Raw genomic sequence first — 12,538 nt, 5'->3', positions numbered from 1 at the left:
ATCTCACGTCTGCCAAGTACAAGGCCTCGTCTCCGACGTTGAAGGCGGGAAAATATATATAACAAAGCATTTTGGGCGAAAACAAAGAAAAAGAAAAGAAAATAAAAAAAACCACCCCATCGTCAAAACAGAAAACAGATTCCACCTTCTTTGGCGCTACAATTCTTCGCAGCATTGGGAGGAGGCTGGGGGGCTTTTTATGAGCCCCCTTTTGAAAATGAAATGAAAATCCATAATTTATTGTTCGAAATAGACATGAAATACTCCGAAAATTTGCTATGCCCAATTGATCGTGGGCCCGGCAGCCACCGTGCAGCGCCAGGTCGACGAGGCTCTATCCCTTTAATTGTTGAACGCCAAACAGCTAGGGTAGCAGCAACTCCCATCTTTTAACGTCTTTTGGTCTGACGCGGCCAGGGTTTGAACCCCCGACCTCCCGGTTGTGAGACGGACGCTCTACCAACTGAGCCAATCTTATAATTTTTACATAATAATAAAGTCATGTAAGGTTCAATCTGGCAGGATCTTCTGTCCAGCTCCTGGTGGTATAGTGACATCTGAAAGGTTGATGGGGAGTGACTAATTATCCATTGCGCCACCCAAAATAATCCTCTTTTTCAAATTGTAGGGTTCGAATCTATTACAATCAAATTATAAAATGAAAAAGAAATTATGCATTACTATGCATATACAATGGCCCAACTACCATAGAATGCCTTTCACCCTGGGCCTATATCCCTTGAATATAGAGGTTCTCTTGATTGGTGACATAAACCCCGGACATAAACATTTCCTTGAAAACATTTCCTTGAAAAGGGCACTTATCTCCTTCCGTAACAACTTTTTTGATATAGTGGAATTATTAATGTTAGGCCATTGTACCATAATTAATTTTTGTATCTATATGCTCTCTTCAAATATCCCATATGCAGCAATTAATGATGAAACAGCCAATGGAATTAAAGTCTACTGATAAACAGCCATTTTATTTCTTAATTTTGACATTCAGACCTGGGCCCCATCTAAATTAAAGAGGTACAATTGATCTGATCAACCTTAGCTGTATGGAAATCCACCTATGTCATATTTTTTTCTACAAGAAATTCCCACAATAGGGCCTTTGTAAACAAAGAGAAACATGCAGAACTTTTTCAAGAAAGCAATGAATGTATGAATATCCAACATGTAGGAAAGATGCATTTTAGATGTTGGCGTTGCTGGCTTTCCAAAATTGCATTGATCGGATCAATAGCAACTCTTTGTAAGATTGGACCCTAAAATAACCCAACAGAAAAAATGGGGAATGGAGTATAGGGGAGTGGGAGTATTCCTTTTTATTTGTACATTATAGTCTAATGATACTCTTTCTCTTCTTTTTTTTTGTTGGGGGGGGCAGGGTCTTCAAGTGAAATTCTTCCAAGGAATTACCCGGAGGAAGGAATCACCCCATGCCTTCCATATCCTATCCAATCTCCCTTCACCTATATTTCTATTTATCCATCTCCTTTCCCATGTTCTATCATGATTATGTACCTAATTTAATTGAAGTAAACACAATTTGTATTTCATTTAATTACATCATATTTTTTTAAGCTGGCTTAAAATGGAAGTAATGAATCTCTCTGTATTTAATCAATAAATATGCCTATAACCAGGTCCTGTCTAATGGTAGGTATCTTTAAATCACTAAGTAATCTCTTTCATATCATCCTCTTCCTGTTTCCAGGCTCTCATCCATGTCTTCCCCCCTCTCTGTCATTTGTGTTCCACTTTGTCTCATCCTACGCTATCCTTTATCACTATACTCTAAGTATACCTGTTTTAGGTTACTGAACATTTGTATTGTATGACCTTGCCTATTGCTAGATCTGGGTTAGTTTCCCCATCATCACTGAAAGGAAACATGGCTCTATTTCATTTTTAATATAGAAGACTTATGCAAATAATGTAATTAATATTAGAAACAAATAGAAAATAATTTTGCTAAAAAATATAAAATAACAAAAATTCAGTTAACTCACGTTTTTGCAAATACCATTACTTCTTAATGATTGTGCGTTGCTTAAATGAATTTGACATTTTTTTCACTCATTGACTAAGATCTTCAGTTGTGTGAAAATGAGATTTATCCATCAAAATAAATCATCATTAATGTACAAAAGCCAAAAGAATAAGGTCAAGATTACACAATGTGAAGAAAGCAAAACAATGTTATTTACTCAAGGCTCCAAACTAACTTTTTTTCTCAGTGGCCCGATCAGTCAACCAAAATCATCAATTTCATATATTTGGTGACCCGTAAAGCAAATTTAGTGGTCCTAAAATAGATAAAATTACAATTTATCAAAACTTTGGGAGCCCAACAGGGTCACGAAGTGTTGGCTTTTACAGAAATTTGGTGGCCCAACTCTCATTTCTGGTTGCCCAGGGCCACTGCTAATGTCAAGCTCTGACTTACTGTTATTTTGGCAGAAAACAAAATGCTGAATATTGACAATTTGGGGTCTTATGTACGCTCAAGATATATGCATGACTTGACAGGTCACTCTCATTTCACATAGAAATTAAACAAGGAAGACTCCTTTTCAAACATTTTTTTATCAACAACTTTAGGTGCTTTTGAAAAAGGGGTGTTATTTTTTCAATGTAAAACAGAGTAAAGATGAAATTGCCATGAATCAATAGGATACACCAACACCAGCATACTTCTTTCTTCACCTTTCTTTATTGTAAAACTACCACTTACACAAAATTTGTTCATGTATGAAGTAAAGATAGATTGACAGGCCAGTTGATTTACTTGCTTTACTTACAGTTGGAAACTATATCTTCTTTTGCTTGAATGGAGATTTAATATAATACTTGTGGATATTTGTCTGCATATTTGAAAGACTCCACTTTCTATTATATCATCCTGCAGCAGAGAAGTTCATAGAGGTAGTGAAGAATGAGAGGTGGGTAAAAAATCACCCCGGCAAAATCAATATACACATATTCAAAATATGACCTGACCGAACTTGCATACATGAGTGGTATATACTTCAAACATCAGCATTAAATCATTTGGTCCTTTGTGAGTACATTTTATCTGGAATTGGTCATACATGAAGTACCAAGGGGAGTCAAAATATAACTGCCATGGGGGCAAGTTCTCTATTAGTCTAGTTCTAGACTCTTTTTATTATTTGTAATTAGCCATATAGCACCAACTATAAATGTAAAGCCAACTGGTGGTGTGTATAGTTGACAATACATGCTATGGCTAACGACAAATAATAATAATAAACAATTCAGAACTATATTGAGTAGCTAACAATTGATTACTCAAGCATCCAACACATATAAAAGAAATATTAATTTTATATACATTATGGGTGTAAAACAAAATCTTGATAGCTGATGCATGATTGATTTTATAAATGTGACCAGAATACTACACATTTAAGAAAATACTGACAATACTAAATCAAAACAAACATCTGGGAAATGAATAGTTTTGCTTCTTTCTCATTACCAATTTAAGAATGTAGACCATCTATCTGGTAATATATTAATTTTAAAACTCTCAAGTTAAAAACAAGGCTATTTTCCAAACCAAGTATCCTCATTCCATTTTTTTACATTGCTGTATAATGTCTGGGGAAAACAGGAAGTTTAATGTCAATGATAAAAATGCAAACAAATGCTTATTAACAATTTATTAAGATTGCAACCAACTTCTTATACTATCAATCATACAATAAAAATGAGAGAGGCAATTAAAATCATTGAGTTTCAATGGTATTAAATGAAAAATCACCAGAAATCCTGTTGGAAATGACTGAGAAAGAACAGATACAGTACCATATATGAATAAACACCACTGTACAAAAAAAGCCTCAACAAAGAAAAGAAATATTTGATAACGAGAAATACATAGAACACTATTACAGATCCAACCTATGAAAATTTGTATTGTCAACACAGCACCCACAATATCTGGTTAATACATTTTATTTCAATCACAAATATGAAACACACCATCTATTATGTTACCTGATCTAGGTTATACATCCATACAAACATATTCACAAAAACACTATTCTACAAACTTGAGATATACCGTATGTACAATTAATTTCAACCTTCCAGACACATAGTTTGTCTTTTAGTTTGCTTTTTTTGTAACCAGTGATTATCAAAAGTTTGTGCAGTAAGGCATTAGATTTCCTTGTCATTACTGCGTAGATGTTAATGAAGCTCTATGTTTAACTTAATGTCTTGACTTTCAGGTGAGTAGGTGTTTTCAATATTGTGGTTACTTGGTCAGCAAAACATTTTTTATTACTATCTATCCATATTGGATTGTAATTTTCCCCAATACTGTTAACTTTAATAACTCCATGTGGACCACCAGTTGCCAAGTACTGAAGATTACACATATAAGGGATGTCTGAGACTGGAAAAGTCAACAGTCCTGGTCAGAATCTAGATATTTGGTTGTTTATGGTAATTTCCTCCATATGACTTCAATCTTATGAAAATTTAGAGCAAACTGATGGTATAAGTACACCAGCAAGAATTACATACAGATGGAAAAACGTTTTTTTTCCCTATTTCCCACATGCAAATATGAACATCAGTGTACAGGTTGAAGTATGAAATGTTGTAATAAAATATCTGATTATTCATAAGGTGCTTTGAATACAGCATCTCAGTGATAACAGATTATATGTCGGCTCAGTAGATGATAACTATACAGTATTCTCCTTTGACTAAACACTAATTTCTCATGTAATGTATTTACAAGAAAAAAGTTTCTAGAATATGAAACAAGTACCAACAAGGTGAACTAGACAAAATTGAAAGTGCAGACAATGAATTTGAATAATAACGCTAAGTTGCATCTAAGCACGCTCTCCACGGATGCGACGAGCCAACTGAATATCCTTAGGCATGATAGTAACACGCTTGGCATGGATGGCGCACAGGTTGGTGTCCTCGAAGAGACCTACCAGGTAAGCTTCACTTGCCTCCTACAAACATATCAAATGAAAAACAATCTTTTACTGTTGAGCATGGAATTGCAAACAAAAAAAATCTTTTTCACACATTGATATTTTTAAAACTAAAATGAGTTGAAGACTGCAATACTTATGAGAGAGCAAAATAGTGTTAGAATAACTTTAAAGGTCCACCCCAGAAAAATGTTGCTTAGAATAAACAGAGAAAAGTCAAACTAGCATAACGCTGAAAATTTCATCAAAATCGGAGGTAAAATAAGAAAGTTATGGCATTTTAAAATTTCACTTACTTTTCACATAACAGTGATATGCACACCTCAAAGACATGCACATGAGTCAGTCGATGACATCCATCATTATTTCTTGTTTTTTATTGTTTGAACTATACAATATTTCATTTTTTTACAGGTTTGACAATAAGGACCAACTTGATTGAACCATATAGTATTAAACAATGCTAATTACACATGTTCAGGGAGTAATTAATGATTGCTTCATTTGACAATAAGAAAATTAGAATATTTCATATAATAAAATACAAAAGAAACAGTGAGTGGATGACGTCATCAGTCTCCTCATTTGCATACCGACCAGGATGTGCATATAACTATTTTGTGAAATTAAGCAAAACTTTAAAATGTCATAACTTTCTTATTTTACATCAGATTTTGATGAAATTTTCTGTGTCATGCTTGTTGGAATTTCTCTTTTTATTAAAATCAACTTTTTGTTGGGGTTGACTTGTCCTTTAAGGACAAAGAATACATGATTGGGTTATTTACATGCATAACCAATGGTGGCACTTCTTCTTCTCTGTAAAAAAAAAAAAAAATCTACATAAAAATCAATATCAAAACCATATTGTTAGTATTTCAACTTTTTACCTCCACAATGTTGAAAAAAAAAACAACAATGCAACTTTTCACCAAGTGTATAATATTCCTCCTTCCCTACTCATTTCTCAAAGAGCTCAATACCAACTACAAGCTGATTTGAATAAATAGAGAAAAATCAGTATAATGAAAAACTACATTTCATATAAATGTAAATGTTTTTCTCAAAATAGTTAATTTAACCAAACAGGTATATAATATAACTATAATGAACTTGAATGAGACTTAATACTTGGTAAGACATCATCCAGGGGGATGTTTCACAAAGATTTAAGTATGACTTAGAGTCGCACTTAAATGCAGACACGTACATGATAAGCAATGCGCAATGCCGCAATCTCATTGATCAATACACAGTAGTGCACGTCCTCTTCGCATGATCTGACCGATCCGGTCACATCTTTTATACCGCATGCAACATTTAAGTGTGACTCTAAGTCATACTTAAATCTTTGTGAAACACCCCCTCGACTAGCAACATTCCAGACTATTAAAGAAATATACGTATAAAGTACTGTTTCTGAAATATCTTAACTACTCAATGCTGAAACAATGTCACTTCACTTATTAATAGCATACTTTCATCAGCACAAAACCATTCATTATTTAAAGTAAAGTAAAATTATATTAAAGTTGCTATGCAATTGCCAATTTTTGACAAGTTCATGGTTTCATCCATAGCTGAACCACAGTTATATTAAATCAAACCAGAGTTCAGAAAACAGGCTGCCTTTTTACTGTTTGTGTTTTTATTAAGCAAAAGCAGCACCCCTGAACATACAGTACCTGGAGAGCACCAATAGCAGCACTCTGAAATCTCAACTCCGTCTTGAAATCCTGAGCAATCTCACGGACCAGACGCTGGAATGGTAACTTGCGAATGAGCAGTTCAGTGCTCTTCTGGTAGCGACGGATCTCTCGAAGGGCAACGGTACCTGCAATATGAATACATTATAGTAATCAGGCAAAAAAATTTTTGTTGTATTCTTAAGGGCTACTTTTCACAACGCACTGCCTAATTCTGCTCCAAAAGCATGAAAGGTTGGAAAAGAATTACCATTAGGGTTCTATACTTAGATTTCCAAGCAGCTCATGTGCCATGGGGAAGTTGGATAAAAAACAAAAACAATGCTGGAATAATTATAAAGTCTGTACTTGACTCTACAACTGGATATTACCACCATGACTCCTGCAGCCCTAACTGTAGTATCCATTGACTCTTCTTGAACATGGCCCTAAATGGATGCACTAATGTGCATTACTTAACTAACTCAGATATATACAGTTTTTTTATTCAAAGATAAGTTATACTGATTTTACAATAAACGCAAGCGTGGATATTTTATTACATCATAGTAGAGCTCTTAATTGAACAGAAGTTCCCATTTCCCCCTCTCTATTTCCACTTTCACTATAGATGAGCATGGTGAGTAGTAGAAAATATTACCTGGCCTGTAACGATGAGGTTTCTTGACTCCACCAGTAGATGGTGCACTCTTACGGGCTGCCTTTGTAGCAAGCTGCTTACGAGGGGCTTTTCCTCCTGTAGACTTTCGAGCTGTTTGCTTGGTACGAGCCATGGTTTAGGATTCTAGGCCAAATAAATACCTGTAAATTAAACAAAAAGGACATTGTAGAAACCATGCATCTGGATATCTATCACTGTAAAATTCTTCAACACATTTCACTGAGGAAAAAGTTTTATGAAACAAATGTGATCCATATAGTTAAAACCCTTACCATCTGTCTGCTTAATTAAATCAAACAGACAGGCTTTTTCATGCAGCCTATTATGAAAAATAATAATAGGCAACATTTACACAGCACTTAATACAATGTTTCTAAGCGCTGCATAACTCATTGCGCATGCAAACTAGAGGTGAAGAGCCAATATAGGACACTGTCTGTCTCCCATGTGTAAGACTACTGCATTTAAATATCAGAGACTTTTGATTTTGGAAAGAAATTATGTATCCAATCTCTAGCCAAGGCCAGCCCAAGTTTGGGAGATCAATTTCCCTTATTTAAAATTGCCTGCAAAAGGATTGCCTTAGCAGCAAGTGAAACTGTGATTTCCAAATTATCATGAAAAATAACCCCTTTTCACTGTCTACTTTAAAAAAACAATGGTCTACTTTTGTAGACAAAGCGGGCCGGAGCTCCCTGGGTTACTGTTAGTGTTCTCTTACCTATCTTTCTAACATTAATTCTAACTTAAAAAGAATCTTTTTGAAGCATTTAAGTGGAAAGTTTTGGGTGGAAGTAGCCAGGCGGCTTCAAGAGAGTAAAAATTATTTACTAACGTAAGGTTACTCTCATACGAAGCCAGGTCTTCCTTCTCATTGACCCACACAACGCCAAAACCTGAAACTTTCACCCCCGAGATTTCTACTTTCCTTCTAAATGATCTAGCCCTAAATCATGTACTTCGCCAACGTTACAGACGTGTGCGTCGGGTAACGTTGGCGAAGAACAATAGGAAGCAAGATGGCGGCGTAAACATCGGGCAAGTCTCTTCCGTCTTTTCACAATATTTTTCTCATTTTTTTTATTAATTCTTGTTCAAAAATAACAACGAGAGCGTAGAAATGTTGGAAATGAAGTTTTATCCCATGTAGGATGGGAGGTCGGGTGTCCGGACACTTATCTTTTTGAAGCCTTCTTTTTTGTCTGTGGATTACACTAAAAATATGAATCCATTACTTGTAATCATTTTCTATTTTGTTCTTTATAATATTTCCTAACATTTTTTACTAAAAATTGATGAAAGTTCGCTGGTAAATTTTTCCAAATGACATTATAAAATTGATCGTCTGGACACACAACCCGTCCGGATACACAACAACTGGGTATAGGCTACATGATTTAGGGCTAGATCTTTTAGAAGGAAAGTAGAAATCTCGGGGGTGAAAGTTTCAGGTTTTGGCTTCCGTCGTGTGGGTCAATGAGAAGGAAGACCTGGCTTCGTATGAAAGTAACCTTACATTAGTAAATGATTTTTACTCTCTAGAAGCTGCCTGGCTAGGTGGAAGGAGGGTCGGCCGTAAGAGCTATGCCTATGCCTGGGCTATGCTATGGCTTTGCTTTTTTGACCTCATAATGTTGTTAACCTCCAGGCTAGCTTCAGACTTGGGCCAAATCGTGGTTTTGGGAACCACTCGTAGATTTGTGTACGCGCACTTGTGTACAAAGTGAATGGAGGTGGAAATAGGGAACCGTGCGTGTGACTGAATAAAGCGCTGCTGTGTGAAGTGAACGGTGGTTCCCTATATCACGATAATGCCCAGACTTGTCCGAATCGAGACCCCGACGGAGCTCACTCTTGTCTTGCTCACTCACACAATATTGCGAGGTAAGTATACTTGTCTAGGTTAGAGTATCCTGAGCTGAGCTCCACCAATTTCGTTTCGGCGGAGGAGCTGCCAAAGTTTCCTTCGTAAGGCTTCGAATACGACGCCTGCGCTGCGCTGTAGTGTACCGTACCGTACCGTACGAAGTGACGAGTAAACTAGCCGACTACGTCTACGAAAACGAGTGTTCTCTCTGTAAATTTTGGTGATTTAAGATCCCAAAATTTGATCAAATAACCTCTTTAGTAGATTCTACATACTCATAACAATAATTGCAGCAAACCTCTGAAATTTTACAGGTAATTAAAGCCATTCAAATATGTTCTCACCTTTCGGGATCTTCACTTCTGCGTGTTTGCCTATATCTAAATACACATAAATACTTAAATAGACTTTCGCCCTTTGCATTTCAGCAGATTTAACATCGTTCCTCCACTTCGTCCTGGGGAGCGTTTCATCAATATTTTCATCCGACAAGTTGTCAGTTCTGACATCTTTCCATGATTTTGATTGGCTGAGAGGCACTGTTCCTATGGTAACTGTCGGATAAAATGGGACTTGTCGGATAAAATGTCTGACAAGTCCTTTCATGAAACGCCCCCCAGATCCTGAGAAAAATTTGAAAAATCAGAAAGTATTTTTGAAAAAAAAAACCGACAAAAAGCTCCTCCGAAACAGCTATGATTTTGTTATTCACGGGAATCGATGGATTTTCATAGTTGGAAGATGACGGACATAAATTTTGTTCTCTGTGAGATAGTTTTTTTTGTATAATTCAATTCAGTAGATAGGGGAGCCGGGGCGAGGGGGGGGGGGGGTCAGAGGCGTCAACGCCATGACATCATGAGTCATTTTTTAGGGGCAAGTATAAGTAATATTATGGTAGCTTTAACAAACATAGGTAATGCAAGATTGACTTATTCAATCGTAATTTACATCGCGTAACAGTCACCCGGATCAGTTGATTTTAAAAAAATCATTGATTTAAATCACTTCCACTAAAGTATTAACCATTTACCACCAAGAACCATTGGCGGCGGAAGCCAAAAATTTTAGGAGGGGACAACCTAAAAATTTTTGACAAGCAAAACAAAAAACAAAAAGGTTCTCAACCCAAAAATTTTAGGGAGGACATAGAAAAATAAATTGACAAGCAAAGCAAAAAAAAAAAAAAAAAAAAAAAAAAAGGTCATCTACAACAAATTTAGGGGGGACCGTCCCCCCTCCCCAAATTTAGGGGGGACACGTCCCCCCCCGCTTCCGCCGCCTATGCCAAGAACTGTTCTTTCCTCTCTTTCCTTTACTTTTCTAACTGGTATATACAGTGGCGGACCGTGACCCCGAGGAGACAAAGCATTGGGGGGGCACGGCATTGTTCACAAACAATGCAGTGCCCCCCCCCCCCGGCAATGCTTTGTCTCCTCCGGGTCACGGTCCGCTACTGGGTATATAGATTTAACAAAGAACTTATTCTGTTTTGAAAAAAAAGAAAGCAAATTAACAAGACAACAATAGTAAAAACTGATTGGTTTGCTTATAACAAACAGCAACATTTACAAAGATTAATGATTTTTGTTTTGTGGCAGTTTTTTTTACTCACTGAAGAAGAAGATTTTGTCAACTTTATATCATCCAAACATGAATAAAACCTTCATATCAGGCTATACTCAGCCAGTTAATAATGAAAATAGATGTACATATAGCATATAGCGGTTATACAACTACTCCTCCTTTTGTAAGTGGACTTACAAAAATTTTCCCTGTGAAAATTTTCTTTTATAGTAGACAGTTAGTCCTCGTTTATGTAAAAAAAAATGTTTTTAAGAATATATAAAAGTAAAAAAAAATCAAAGGTTATTTGCAGTTCTTCTATTCTGATCATTCACATGAACTATATAGGCCTTGTACATTGCTCTCAATTAAGCACTAACAATTTGTCATATAGCCACTTCAGAACAAAAAAACAACATATGTCCTGATCTAATAAGTATCGGTTTGAACTACTGCCTGTTCAGACTTGCTTCATTCAGCAGGTCCACTGCATGGGAAAGGGTTCAGTAATCCATACATGCATAAAAAATACATGCATGCTCAGGTATTATGACATTAGACCATGGCAACAACCATACACATATTTTATAGTGCCCTGTGTCAATTGTACATTTCTCAGTGAAATAAGTTGAATTGAGTGCAATAAAATCTGCATTAGCCACATGGCGGCCCCTAGTAACCCATGTATAACATTATATTATTTTGACATGGCACGTATACACTCGAGTTATTTTGTAGCTATATAAAGCTGAAGCTCAGTATAGAACTGCCAAATATCGAGGTTCATTGTAAAAGAAATCATTCAGATCAACTTGCAACTTTTTTTCCCAGGTGTCAGAGCTTTGCAAGTCAATGCCTTTTCGTCAAAGACAGTAGCGTAGGCCTATACCGAGGCCTAAGCGGGATTTTTGAAGGGGGGGGGGGTGGTTCGATCGAGTTGAATGAATATTTGACAGGCATAAAAAAAATGATTAAGTTCTCACCAAGCCAAAAAAAAAAGGATTCTCACCCGATGAAAAATTGACAAAAGTATAAAGGTTTTCACCCCAAAAATATGTCTTTTCGTAACAAAAGAAATTGACAAGCCAAAAAAGGGCTTTCACAAAAGTCTGAGGGGGTGAACCCCTGCCACCCCCCCCCCCTGCGGACGCGCCTGTTCAAAGAGATCCCCGGGGGGGCCACTTCCATTCACGAGTGGATACCATGCGCGACCATGGGGTCTCGAAAAGCACCCTAAACACGTAATTTCCATATTCTGAAAATGCACCCCTCAACAAGTATTGGCGTGTGAAACCCTACCCTTAACAAGTATTGGAAACAAAACGATACTCTTGGCAAATATTCCCTGAAATGAACCCCTTAACAAGTACAGGAATGTTTTATTGTCACGGGTCCTTCGGTCGTCGGCTTTACCTTTTTTGGTTTAGTACGACCCCACCTTCTACACCTCGCGCAAATCGGACTCTAAACACGTAGTGTTGGGGCAAAAAGGACATCCTTTATAAAACATTTAATTTTGTTTTATCATCCCCGCAAATTCGACCCTAAACACGTAATTTTCCTAGCGAAATAGATACCCTTTTTTCATTATTTTTGTGTTTTTGACACCCTTATCACGTTACGTACGTAACGTGCCCTATCGTGAAAAAGACATCCTTTTTACGTGTTTTTTTGGTCGCGCATGGTATCCACTCGTCAATGTAAGTGGCCCCCCGGGAAGAGATCCAACTATATGGCTCAA

The 12,538-nt window shown here is 36.6% G+C and overlaps 1 protein-coding gene across 1 annotated transcript; it reads right to left on the bottom strand.

Moving 5' to 3' along the window:
* Positions 1 to 2,706: 2,706 nt before the first annotated feature.
* LOC121419374 (histone H3.3A) lies at positions 2,707 to 9,647 on the bottom strand. Its single transcript, XM_041613811.1, has 4 exons — positions 9,576 to 9,647; positions 7,344 to 7,504; positions 6,683 to 6,831; positions 2,707 to 5,015 (listed from the first exon to the last, which is right to left on the bottom strand). The coding sequence occupies exons 2-4, from the start codon at positions 7,474 to 7,476 to the stop codon at positions 4,887 to 4,889; spliced, it is 411 nt and encodes a 136-aa protein (XP_041469745.1). The 5' UTR covers positions 7,477 to 7,504; positions 9,576 to 9,647; the 3' UTR covers positions 2,707 to 4,886.
* Positions 9,648 to 12,538: the final 2,891 nt, after the last annotated feature.

The sequence above is a fragment of the Lytechinus variegatus genome, chromosome 7 (genome assembly GCF_018143015.1).
Source record: "Lytechinus variegatus isolate NC3 chromosome 7, Lvar_3.0, whole genome shotgun sequence".
Taxonomy (NCBI): Eukaryota; Metazoa; Echinodermata; class Echinoidea; order Temnopleuroida; family Toxopneustidae; genus Lytechinus; species Lytechinus variegatus.
This window is presented reverse-complemented; position numbering and strand designations above follow the sequence as displayed.